Source organism: Saccoglossus kowalevskii, chromosome 1 (genome assembly GCF_978046115.1).
Source record: "Saccoglossus kowalevskii chromosome 1, keSacKowa6.1, whole genome shotgun sequence".
Classification (NCBI taxonomy): Eukaryota; Metazoa; Hemichordata; class Enteropneusta; family Harrimaniidae; genus Saccoglossus; species Saccoglossus kowalevskii.
The window spans coordinates 8,827,297-8,841,732 of NC_140641.1; the positions used below are offsets into that span (position 1 = coordinate 8,827,297).

General features: G+C 33.5%; 1 protein-coding gene across 4 annotated transcripts in view; it reads left to right on the forward strand.

Moving 5' to 3' along the window:
- Positions 1 to 14,436, forward strand: part of LOC102805865 (uncharacterized) — a 45,704-nt gene that overhangs the window by 11,433 nt on the left and 19,835 nt on the right. For 3 of the 4 annotated variants that reach the window (XM_085498662.1, XM_085498664.1, XM_085498663.1), the window contains exon 4: positions 5,206 to 5,316. In XM_085498662.1, the coding sequence (XP_085354788.1) occupies positions 5,206 to 5,316 (111 nt within the window). Of the gene's footprint in view, positions 1 to 5,205; positions 5,317 to 8,342; positions 8,476 to 14,436 lie in introns of those variants that run through there. The other variant, XM_006811338.3, reaches the window with a different exon arrangement.

The following is a 14,436-nucleotide window of genomic DNA, read 5'->3' on the forward strand; positions in this document are numbered from 1 at the left end:
TCTGGGTTTTGATGAAGAAATCCTGCAGCTGCAGGCAGACTGTTATGTGTCAAGGAACCTACAGTATTTTCTGGTATTTTTAATTTTAATATTTAATCTTCCGTGTACATCATTTGTGTATTATATTGTGTAAAATGCAGCCTGGATGATATTGCGCAATAAGGATTAGCCTAAATGTTCAATACCTACATGTAACTTTTCTAAATATGATATTGCACCTGAAGCCAAACTGTACGTGCTGGAATGAATTGTGAACCATCAGTGCCAAGGTCATCTGCTATGTTTCACCAAACCTCATATACATGTAATTGAATTTTCAGAATTTCTATAAATACGTTAAAATAGTGGATAGTCTATCAGAATTTTATTTTGTTAAGATTGCAATCAATTTGAGTACTTTTTTAATCCTGTACTATTTCCCAGTTGCCTGTTAATTCTGCATTTGTCTGGTTTTCCATTCAAATCGAAATTGAGTAGGAATACTGCTAAAATTATCGTTCACATGTCTGCATTCAGATTTTGTAATATGTATATATAGTTGTTATATTTTATTACCACAATTACGATTAATTTGTTTAGTTCTTGTAAAATTGAAATGGTTTTACTATATTAGCATTTTACTTTTTCCGGTTTGTAATTTTTTTATAAACGACTGGAGGTCCAACTCTTTCAGAAAACAAAATTGTTCTTCATGAGAATACCTGATTTATGTGAACACAACATGACACAAGAGATTATTCTTCCTGTGTGAAACCACTCAATTTATGTCAACTCGACACATTTACACAACACACAAAATTGTTCTTTCACATTGAAAATGCTCAATTAATGTGAGCACGACACATAATATTGTTCTTTTTTGTAAATGTTAAATTTGTGTGAACACAACACACAAAATTGTACTTTCTTTGTGAAATGTTCAATTTATGTGAACACAACACACAAAATTGTACTTTCACAGTGAAAACGCTCAGTTTATGTGAACATGACACATAATGTTGTTCTTTCTTTGTGAAATGTTCAAATTATGTCAACACAACACACAAAATTGTTCTTTTTTTGTGCAATGTTCAATTTATGTGAACACGACACACAAAATTGTTCTTTTTTTGTGAAATGTTCAATTTATGTGAACACGACACACAATTGTTCTTTTTTGTGAAATGTTCAATTTATGTGAACACGACACACAATTGTTCTTTTTTGTGCAATGTTCAATTTATGTGAATACAACACACAAAATTGTTCTTTTTTTGTGAAATGTTCAATTTATGTCAACACAACACAAAATTGTTCTTTTTTTGTAAAATGTTTAATTTATGTGTACATGACAAAATTGTTCATTTAATTTAAAAATCTCAATCTTTGTTAACATAAAACACAAAATTGTTCTTTCACAGTGAACACACTCACATTATGTGAACAAATAACAAAACAAATTGTTTGTTAAATGTGAAAATGTTTGTCACATGTCATGCTGTAATAAACAATCAGGCATGTATATTCATTCCCCAATTTGATCGAAGAATACAGGGCAGATTTCTCTCCTCTTTCTAAATACAAGATTTTTATCATACCTCACTCATATGCTAGGCTGGTTTCTCAATTTCACCTCGTTGATCTTTGCTTGTTTCAGTATTCTTTTCATTCATGTCAATGATTTTCATTCAAATCACTTTTATTCGATGGAATTTTTTTGTTTCATTGTATTGAAAAGACGTACACACGTTTACATTCAATTTGTCATTTTCCAATGAGTGTTTTCTACTTCAGGAATGGTTGGGCACTTACGTAGTTCCATGAATGTGTTGCATTGTTGGTGATTTCCAATGATGTAATTTCCCTTTTTGCAAATCAGACGACAGGAACTCTCATTAAGGATTGCCTTGTTGGAAATAATAGCATTTACTGATGAAATAGGCTATAACTCACACATGCAGTTGCATATACCGATGATTTCTAAAAAATGGCCAAGAAAAATAATGTGCACAAATCACAGGCCTGCTTATTGCTATTGAGAGGGGTAGACAAAACATTAGTACTGGAAATGAAATACACACACACCAAAATATTGAGTTAAAGCTTCTAGCTTTAATACCTCTCAAAATAATCGTAAGAAATAAAGCACAGAAAATTACAATGAATAAAGTCACTAAAATAAGGGATTGCTGAAGGAATTGTGCATTGGTGATGCACTCACAGTTCCAGGATGTAGAGATGGTTGACAGTCAATGGCTTCTGCAACACAACATTGAAAAAATACAGGAGTCTCACAGAATGATGGTTGAAGCCTGTATCACTTGTCTCACAATATTGCAGTAGGAGCACACAGGTTACACAGTAGAAATGATGGACCCAACTGTCCTCACTCTGTCCAATTTATAGGCATAAATGGCCTAGATTCAGGGACACCACCTGGGTTTCCACATGAGCCAATCAGAATGTGACCTTGCTTGCAGCCATAGACAACTCAGTAAATCATAAACAATTCTTTGTTAGTATGTAAATCACAAGCACACCTGGTAGATTCCAATTGTCCTTCCAGAGTTGTAAACATCCTTTGTTATGTAAATCACAAGCACACCTGGTAGATTCTAATTGTCCTTCCAATATTGTAAACAAGTATGTCAATCACCTTTATGACAGTTATCACATGGCAATGCACACTGTTTCTTCCTATGATGTCATGCATACTTCTATTCTCAGGGTTTGAGGTAATATGACAAAACTTAGAATAAAGGATGCTGACACCCTCATTACCAAGTCTGTAATTGAGTGCGTAATATGCTTTTTCAATCCAATAAATACTGACTAAATAATTATTAAAAATAAATCCGTGGTTGGATTTACATGTAGTTTATTCTTATTCCCTGGTTGAGAAATCAATGTAAGACAATTTGTCATTTTGATATCAATTTAAAACAAAATTCAATATGTACATTTTGTAATTGTATAACATGTATTCTATATTTTTGCTGTTGAAAATTATATTTAGTTGTGTGTGTCATTTTAAACTGGATCTTGTTGTAAAATTTTCATTACTGACTTTGTGCCTAGTTTCTCAATAATTGCATGTATTCTGTGTATTCTGTTGTTAGTCCCTGCACATGCCAATTTCAATCTGACTGTTCAGACACACTTTTCGTCATGTGACAACTCAGCACTTGCCAAGATCTTTAATGTGAATTCATGTATATTCAACCATGTGTGATTCCTTAAATTCTCTGAGGGAGTGTGCTTATAACGGCTCATTCAAGTCATGTTCTTCAGGTCAATGCACTTGGACTATTAGTCACGAATGTATTTTCAATGCACTTGGCTTAGTCATTGTGTGTTCTGTGTCTTACCATCTCATGATTCCATCTTTTATGCGCCATATTTACTTATTGAATATTCTAATCCTTCTCTGTAGATAGAAATTGCTCGGCAGGCAATTTCTAGCTTTTTGCTGCTTTTCATCCCTAAATATCTGTAATATATTAGTACACGTATACAATGCAAGAAATATCATCCAGCACGAGATCCCAGTGAAATGTTCATTGAACCAATTACATTATTCTAACTTGAGAAATTAAGGTTTATATAATCATCATACTCAAGTAAAAATAGGATTCAATAACTGAGACAAATGTTGGAGAATTTCCACTAGGACACTAATTTATCTAATCTAATCTATCATAAGATGTCATATACTTAATACGTGTATCATACATACAATTGAATTCCCACTCCCAAGTGTCAAAACTTGAATACCGGCAGCATGCAATCCTTTTTTTACATATCTTTGGTGGCGTAGCTACATCGCAGAACATTCTACATTGCTGAGACATGCACCACTGTGCCATGTATTTCTATGGGCTCTGCGCGAACTGCTGTGGTCGAAGAGCCGGTGAAAACAGCTAAAGTATAGGAAACAGCACAAACTCAAGCCTAGCAACCAAATGTATATATGTTGCACATGTAGGAGTAATCTTGTTATACTGTTCAGGGGAGTCTCTTTTCTGAGAGTTTTCGGCCTTTGTTTTCACCATGATGGTTACCAGGCGGTGAAAATGCCCCGATGTCTGCCCCGAGAATAGAGCAAATGAGCCAACTTTACTTTGGTTACTACCAACAAATTATAGCAGTTTGTCTAGTTTTTAAAATTAAAAATCACACAGTTTCATCTCAAGTGTTGAAAGTCCCAAAATGAAACCAATTCATTGGTATTGGTGATATTAGAAAAGTTGACCCAGCTAAGTCTAACTGTTTAAAATTTTATAAATTTGACAATTCAAACATGGAATATTTTCAAATAACCTTATTGTGCACTTGCTCATTGGCTGCCTGTGAATTTTTTAAGTATTTACAAAGATTAAGGGAATGCCTTTGTTGAGCTGAGAGTGTCATATTAAACAGTTTGAAATATAAGCATACTAATTTTTTTAAATATACATGTATAAAGTGGATTACATTCATGGGTTGTCTATGTGATCGTATGCTTTGATACAAATTCCATTGTATGAAATCAAACCAATATACATATATATGTATATTAGATAGAATGTATAGTGACAAGATGACTTCATTAGTGAATAAATTATAAGAAGAATAAGGCTAAAAAAAATGTATCTGGTCTTGAAATATTTTTTTTTTCAGGGTGTGGGAAGGAAATTTGTTCTTTCATTATCAGTCTTTGGTAGAAAACAGAAAAATAAGTCTTAGATGGCCATATTTGAGCTGACCCAGAAACAAATCATTTATTGTGTTTGGTACATTGTTGTGTTTGATGTAGGTTCCATGCGATGGTACACATATACATTGTTTGTTGAAACAAAATGTTGATGTATGCCAGTAATAGTGGTACTTGTTTGGTCATTTATAGAAGAACTATAATAGCTAATGACATGAGTAGAAATAGTGGTTTAAATTATTCAACTATTTGTGTTTTAACACATTGCCTGTGACCCGTTAAATACCATTCATATCTGCTATTTGTGGAGGCTTGTAGTAGAGAATGTGTTAAACAGATTGTCTGGAATTTTACTGAGTAAACCAGACAGTTTGTCAACCAGTCCTGTCATTTCATATGATGTACACACATGTTAAGTGTCACAACTTTGACAGATTCTCTAAATGGCTATAGTGACCTCATAATTTAGCCACAGATTTCCCTATGATTTTGACTATAACAGTTTTTGATGATGTCATACATTTATATTACAGGTGGATAACCTATCAAGAGAAGAGAAAGCAGCCATATGTATACAGTGCCATTATAGAGGGTATTTGGGGAGAAAACAGTTCCTGGAGTTGTTGTTTGAACAGTTTAAACAGGTACGTGTATGTTACATTTGATTAGCAAACCAGGAAATTATATTGGTAATGGAAAATTATGGTGATATTGGGAATGGAATACATTTGGAGTTGTCAGAATAGAATACATTTGGAGTAGTCAAAATGGAATACATTTGGAGTAGTTAAAATGGAATACATTTGGAGTAGTCAAAATGGAATACATTTGGAGTAGTCAAAATGGAATACATTTGGAGTAGTCAAAATGGAATACATTTGGAGTAGTCAAAATGGAATACATTTGGAGTAGTCAAAATGGAATACATTTGGAGTAGTCAAAATGGAATAAATTTGGAGTAGTCAAAATGGAATAAATTTGGAGTAGTCAAAATGGAATACATTTGGAGTAGTCAAAATGGAATACATTTGGAGTAGTCAAAATGGAATACATTTGGAGTAGTCAAAATGGAATACATTTGGAGTAGTCAAAATGGAATAAATTTGGAGTAGTCAAAATGGAATACATTTGGAGTTGTCAAAATGGAATACATTTGGAGTTGTCAAAATGGAATACATTTGGAGTAGTCAAAATGGAATACATTTGGAGTAGTCAAAATGGAATACATTTGGAGTAGTCAAAATGGAATACATTTGGAGTAGTCAAAATGGAATACATTTGGAGTAGTCAAAATGGAATACATTTGGAGTAGTCAAAATGGAATACATTTGGAGTTGTCAAAATGGAATATATTTGGAGTAGTCAAAATGGAATACATTTGGAGTTGTCAAAATGGAATATATTTGGAGTAGTCAAAATGGAATATATTTGGAGTAGTCAAAATGGAATATATTTGGAGTAGTCAAAATGGAATACATTTGGAGTTGTCAAAATGGAATACATTTGGAGTTGTCAAAATGGAATACATTTGGAGTTGTCAAAATGGAATATATTTGGAGTTGTCAAAATGGAATAAATTTGGAGTTGTCAGAATGGAATACATTTGGAGTAGTCAAAATGGAATATATTTGGAGTTGTCAAAATGGAATATATTTGGAGTAGTCAAAATGGAATACATTTGGAGTTGTCAAAATGGAATATATTTGGAGTTGTCAAAATGGAATATATTTGGAGTAGTCAAAATGGAATACATTTGGAGTTGTCAAAATGGAATATATTGGGAGTAGTCAAAATGGAATACATTTGGAGTTGTCAAAATGGAATACATTTGGAGTTGTCAAAATGGAATATATTTGGAGTAGTCAAAATGGAATATATTTGGAGTAGTCAAAATGGAATACATTTGGAGTTGTCAAAATGGAATATATTTGGAGTAGTCAAAATGGAATACATTTGGAGTTGTCAAAATGGAATATATTTGGAGTAGTCAAAATGGAATACATTTGGAGTTGTCAAAATGGAATATATTTGGAGTTGTCAAAATGGAATATATTTGGAGTAGTCAAAATGGAATACATTTGGAGTTGTCAAAATGGAATATATTTGGAGTAGTCAAAATGGAATAAATTTGGAGTAGTCAAAATGGAATAAATTTGGAGTAGTCAAAATGGAATAAATTTGGAGTAGTCAAAATGGAATAAATTTGGAGTAGTCAAAATGGAATAAATTTGGAGTAGTCAAAATGGAATGTATTTGAGATAGTCAAAATGGAATGTATTTGGAATAGTTTGAGAAAAAGGGAATGAAATATCTGAGAATGGCATATAATTCACTCACCAAGTATTTTCACAAGTCATCTCTAATGGTAACTATAAGTTTGGGTGGTGTCCAGACTATCATCAACACATTTATTTCAACCTCTGTACAGAGTCATTACATGATGTAAATGTATAGCATGTCAAGTTGCTTTTTCAGTTGATCAAATTATTATCATCTCTGCAGACAGTTACTAGTGTATTGTTTGTGTACTTTTTGCTCAAAAGTAGCTAGTCGTATTACTATTTTTTACTTCCTTAAATGTCAATGGTAAATATGATTGTCTTGTGTATGCAAGTATCAGCAGTTTGAGAACATTTATTTCTAATTTTATACTGTCTTTAATAATGTAAGCTGCTTTAAAAGGCGACGGTCATCGTGCCGCGTCCTGTTCGATATGGGACGTATACAACGAGTGTAAAATACATTGTTTATTTACATTACATTCGAACACGTGCTGCTTGGCGACCACCACGCTTTAATTTCAATTATTTGTGAATTTTGCGAGCCAGTGAAAATTTCTCTTGTATTGTATGACAAGGAGTGTCAGTAACTTTCACAAAATTTTGTCTTAACAAAATGGTTTAAAATCCTGAAATTGCAAACATTTTTAGCAGTGAAAATTAAATGATGTACAGTATTTATACTTGTTATACTAGTTTAGTTATGTTTTTTTTTAGTTCTAACACTGTAACCACTGCAGTGTTTATTTTCACGTAATGCACATTTATGAACGCTCAGGATTTAGAATTATAAATCATTAACTGTAATTTTAGCTTCATCCTGTATTTCCTCTCATCAAAAGTACTACAATTTAGCTAATTTAGCAAAACTTAATAATAGTACTTACTCAACTGTATTTGATACTAATTTTAATGAAGATATTATTTTCCAAATTAAAGCAAAGAGTTGAGTCTGCTAACATTTCATGCAGCTAAATGTAGTTTATAAGTTAATACAAATGAGGGTGTGATTTGTGTGGTTAATTAATATGCAAATTAGCTATTATTAAATGTAATCTTATTTTCATCTCGATAAGCATTCAAGTGATTGAAATATTGTAGGGACTGTTGCTGAATCATATTGACATGAATAATTAATATACAACTCATAATAGTAACCACATACACTTGTACATTATGACTGTTCAGCCTTTTAATAATTATAATGTGGTTTTCAAACCTTAAATTGAAATCTAACAAAAAATTATGCTACCAGTAAAAAAACCAAAACGCTAATAAGAAATCAGTTTCATTGACATTCTTGAAGTTATTTTCATTATTGGCAACTTGCCAGATATATGTAGACAATCTAACCAACACAGGCAGCCATAGTGATTTTTTCCCCTTGAACAGGGGGTCACAATTGACTAGCTAGATGTCTCAAGGAGGCTTCATAAAGGTATTTGATTCAACTTAAAAAACAGGCAACTAGCAACATTGAATGGATTACGGTAACATTCATGTCATTATTGTGCTGAAAACCAGGTAATGATTGTCTTCATCAATTTGAGAATTTGAGAATTTTCAGATTTTCTTGTTGTTTCCAATCCTTCTATAAAATGCTCTTCTTATGTGATGATGACTTGAATGAAGTAGATGATGAGGCCGCTAGTCGGCAACTGTCTTGTAGCCCTCATGTTCAAATCGTCTAATCTTAAGCTTTAATCAAGTTGGCCTATTCAATTTACTAATATTACTATTAGTACACGAAATGATGATGACAAGATACTCTCTGTCAATGGCACATCATCAAGACAGAACAGTGTGTATAAATTCCTAATGGCTGCCTCAGTCCCTGTGTATATATATATACATTAAATAAATGTCACAGTAAATTATATGTACTTTTTATATGATCTGTACAACGATAAGCTATTAATGTCAATATTTAGTTGATAATTGACATGTGATTTAATAATCTTTCATTGACTTGACCTTCAGTTTAGAATGATATTATATGCAATGATTTTGTGATGTAAGATTCATGTGCTGTATAATCAAGGTTACTGTGTCTGATAGTGTAATAAAACCTGTCTACAATGTCACTGATCTGACTATCTTTGGTTACTGAGTTATTAAGCATATGCTATTAGTGTGTAAAATATGTTCTTATTGTTATTAGTTAATTGGTAGAATACCTATCATGCCAAGTCACTCTAGAAATAATATGGTGTTGTCAGGGAGGAACAAACTAGTCTCTAGGAAATATGTGAGACTTGTTATTTCCATGTCATCAGTTTGGAATAGGACTATTGTCTTTTCCATGTCACCAGTTTGGAGTGGGACTATTGTCTTTTCCATGTTATCAGTTTGGAATAGGACTATTGTCTTTTCCATGTCATCAGTTTGGAATAGGACTATTGTCTTTTCCATGTTATCAGTTTGGAATAGGACTATTGTCTTTTCCATGTCATCAGTTTGGAATAGGACTATTGTCTTTTCCATGTCATCAGTTTGGAATAGGACTATTGTCTTTTCCATGTTATCAGTTTGGAATAGAACTATTGTCTTTTCCATGTCATCAGTTTGGAATAGGACTATTGTCTTTTCCATGTTATCAGTTTGGAATAGGACTATTGTCTTTTCCATGTTATCAGTTTGGAATAGGACTATTGTCTTTTCCATGTCATCAGTTTGGAATAGGACTATTGTCTTTTCCATGTCACCAGTTTGGAGTGGGACTATTGTCTTTTCCATGTTATCAGTTTGGAATAGAACTATTGTCTTTTCCATGTCATCAGTTTGGAATAGGACTATTGTCTTTTCCATGTTATCAGTTTGGAATAGGACTATTGTCTTTTCCATGTCATCAGTTTGGAATAGGACTATTGTCTTTTCCATGTCATCAGTTTGGAATAGGACTATTGTCTTTTCCATGTTATCAGTTTGGAATAGGACTATTGTCTTTTCCATGTCATCAGTTTGGAATAGGACTATTGTCTTTTCCATGTCATCAGTTTGGAATAGGACTATTGTCTTTTCCATGTCATCAGTTTGGAATAGGACTATTGTCTTTTCCATGTTATCAGTTTGGAATAGGACTATTGTCTTTTCCATGTCATCAGTTTGGAATAGGACTATTGTCTTTTCCATGTCATCAGTTTGGAATAGGACTATTGTCTTTTCCATGTTATCAGTTTGGAATAGGACTATTGTCTTTTCCATGTCATCAGTTTGGAATAGGACTATTGTCTTTTCCATGTTATCAGTTTGGAATAGGACTATTGTCGTTTCCATGTTATCAGTTTGGAATAGGACTATTGTCTTTTCCATGTCATCAGTTTGGAATAAGACTATTGTCTTTTCCATGTCATCAGTTTGGAATAGGACTATTGTCTTTTCCATGTTATCAGTTTGGAATAGGACTATTGTCTTTTCCATGTCATCAGTTTGGAATAGGACTATTGTCTTTTCCATGTCATCAGTTTGGAATAGGACTATTGTCTTTTCCATGTTATCAGTTTGGAATAGGACTATTGTCTTTTCCATGTTATCAGTTTGGAATAGGACTATTGTCTTTTCCATATCACCATTTTAGAATAGGACTATTGTCTTTTCCATGTCACCAGTTTGGAATAGGACTATTGTCTTTTCCATGTTATCAGTTTGGAATAGGACTATTGTCTTTTCCATGTTATCAGTTTGGAATAGGACTATTGTCTTTTCCATGTCATCAGTTTGGAATAGGACTATTGTCTTTTCCATGTCATCAGTTTGGAATAGGACTATTGTCTTTTCCATGTTATCAGTTTGGAATAGGACTATTGTCTTTTCCATGTCATCAGTTTGGAATAGGACTATTGTCTTTTCCATGTCATCAGTTTGGAATAGGACTATTGTCTTTTCCATGTTATCAGTTTGGAATAGGACTATTGTCTTTTCCATGTCATCAGTTTGGAATAGGACTATTGTCTTTTCCATATCACCATTTTAGAATAGGACTATTGTCTTTTCCATGTTATCAGTTTGGAATAGGACTATTGTCTTTTCCATGTTATCAGTTTGGAATAGGACTATTGTCTTTTCCATGTTATCAGTTTGGAATAGGACTATTGTCTTTTCCATGTCATCAGTTTGGAATAGGACTATTGTCTTTTCCATGTCATCAGTTTGGAATAGGACTATTGTCTTTTCCATGTTATCAGTTTGGAATAGGACTATTGTCTTTTCCATGTCATCAGTTTGGAATAGGACTATTGTCTTTTCCATATCACCATTTTAGAATAGGACTTTTGTCTTTTCCATGTTATCAGTTTGGAATAGGACTCTTGTCTTTTCCATGTCATCAGTTTGGAATAGGATTATTGTCTTTTCCATGTTATCAGTTTGGAATAGGACTATTGTCTTTTCCATGTTATCAGTTTGGAATAGGACTATTGTCTTTTCCATGTCATCAGTTTGGAATAGGACTATTGTCTTTTCCATGTCATCAGTTTGGAATAGGACTATTGTCTTTTCCATGTTATCAGTTTGGAATAGGACTATTGTCTTTTCCATGTCATCAGTTTGGAATAGGACTATTGTCTTTTCCATATCACCATTTTAGAATAGGACTTTTGTCTTTTCCATGTCATCAGTTTGGAATAGGACTATTGTCTTTTCCATGTTATCAGTTTGGAATAGGACTATTGTCTTTTCCATGTTATCAGTTTGGAATAGGACTATTGTTTTTTCCATGTTATCAGTTTGGAATAGGACTATTGTCTTTTCCATGTCATCAGTTTGGAATAGGACTATTGTCTTTTCCATGTCATCAGTTTGGAGTGGGACTATTGTCTTTTCCATGCCCTCAGTTTGAAATAGGACTATTGTCTTTTCCATGTTATCAGTTTGGAATAGGACTATTGTCTTTTCCATGTCATCAGTTTGGAATAGGACTATTGTCTTTTCCGTGTTATCAGTTTGGAATAGGACTATTGTCTTTTCCGTGTTATCAGTTTGGAATAGGACTATTGTCTTTTCCATGTCATCAGTTTGGAGTGGGACTATTGTCTTTTCCATGTCATCAGTTTGGAATAGGACTATTGTATTTTCCATGTCATCAGTTTAGAATATGACTATTGTCTTTTCCATGTCATCAGTTTGGAGTGGGACTATTGTCTTTTCCATGTCATCAGTTTGGTATAGGACTATTGTTTTTTCCATGTCATCAGTTTGGAATAGGACTATTGTCTTTTCCATGTCATCAGTTTGGAATAGGACTATTGTCTTTTCCATGTCATCAGTTTGGAATAGGACTATTGTCTTTTCCATGTCATCAGTTTGGAGTGGGACTATTGTCTTTTCCATGTTATCAGTTTGGAATAGGACTATTGTCTTTTCCATGTTATCAGTTTGGAATAGGACTATTGTCTTTTCCATGTTATCAGTTTGGAATAGGACAATTGTCTTTTCCATGTCATCAGTTTGGAATAGGACTATTGTCTTTTCCATGTCATCAGTTTGGAGTGGGACTATTGTCTTTTCCATGTTATCAGTTTGGAATAGGACTATTGTCTTTTCCATGTCATCAGTTTGGAATAGGACTATTGTCTTTTCCATGCCATCAGTTTGGAATAGGACTATTGTCTTTTCCATGTCATCAGTTTGGAATTGGACTATTGTCTTTTCCATGTTTTGACCTTAGAATAGTACTATGGTGTATGATCATTAAAAATATTTTTTGATGGACAGGAATTGAAATCTATAAACAAAAGCCTGTTTCACATTTAGCTTGTTTATGGGCAGTAAATTTGTTTGTTTGTTGCATAAACAAGATTAAAATTTTGTTCACTTTCACAGTCTAATCGTCATTATTTAGATCGACCTAAAGAGCCCTGATTTCTTTGTCTCCAACATGGCGTACCTCAACTTGTTGTTTCTTCTCGTCATTTTTCTGTATTTACATGTACATGGCAATCTATATGGAGTTTGCATCATCGGCATGGTGTCTTAAATCATCCTCTAGTTCCTCCAACTTATTTGAATCATGGATGACAGGCAGAGTGGTCACAAACCAATGGTTCAATTTAATTTGAGATATGGTTGTTTTTCAACTGTTGAATGGAAACTTGGTGACAGTGAGACAACTATTGTTTCAAATTCCGAAGAAGTTGCAGTTTTATTTGCATATATGCTATTCTTTTTATGCTGTCTTTGCAATTACTACTGAGAATTCCTTCCTTTTGCAGTCTAAATGACTTCTCACACAGCCATTATTGTTATGATTGTGAACAGATTCTGAGACTGTGCTACAAAAGTCATGAACCTAATTGCATATTTAGTCAAGGATATAGTGGCCATTTTGTAATCTTACCTGGCTCTTGTTCATACTGCCAGGCTAACTTAGGGAATAAAATTAGGCCCAGCCCTGCTACTCTAAGGTCAGCCTCATTTTCTAGTATGAAACCACCTACAGTCATTAAGTAATTGTCATGACACCTTGTCTCTTTGCTACCTTGTTCCAAATTGACAAGTGCTAAATATTTATCCTAAGTGAATTCATGACCTTGACATTCATCTTTAAAAATATTCAAAATGTGTACACAAAACACAGTTATTAGTCCCCCCGTTCAGACGAAGTCCGAAAACGGGGACTTATAATTCGGTCTCCGTCCGTGCGTCCGTCCGGAGTCATATCTCAGAATCCCTTGGACCGATTCCGTTCATTCTTTGCATGTGCCTAGTACTTTATGTGGGACATATGCACATGCAGTGGTTTAGCGATTCGATTCAAAATGGCCGACTGGCAGCCATCTTGTTTTTTGAAAATGTTGTATTTTGAACATGCTTTGTCAGTTGTCATTCAAACTTGGTACATAGATTATACATGTTAGGATACATGTCCATGACGATTTATTTTGCAATTGGATCAAAGATGGTCGACTGGCAGGCATCTTGTTTTTGTTTTTTTATGCGGTATCTTGGAGGTGCTCTGTCAGTTTTCATTCAAATTTGGCACATACATGTACTTTATACAGGTTAGGATGCATGTCCATGACAATTTGTTTCAAAATCTGGTCAAGGATGGCCGATTGACAGCCATCTGACTTTTTAGCCTTACTACTATATTTCCACAATTTATGTACCATTTTCATTCGTATTTGGCACATACATCATACATATCAGTGTGTTTCATAATCAGATCAAAGATGGCTGAATAACGGCTGTTTTTATTTTGGCCATATTACTATGACACGAAACATGTGTTCTGATGTAAATAAACAATCTTTTGTATACGCCACTTGGAACTCAAGTTTCAAGGACACGCTCGCGACAACCCCTCCGCTTTAATATGACGAGCACAAAGAGAACTTAACGGAGACTGTGTCATTTTCAATGACTTGTTGTTAATGTGACTTGAATGTTGTTTCTCTCAATTTCACAAGCCTTAGTCACTGGTTCTGTATAACAGTTCATATTTTTTTTTGACAAAAAATTAACAAAAACAAAAGAATGATCATGCCA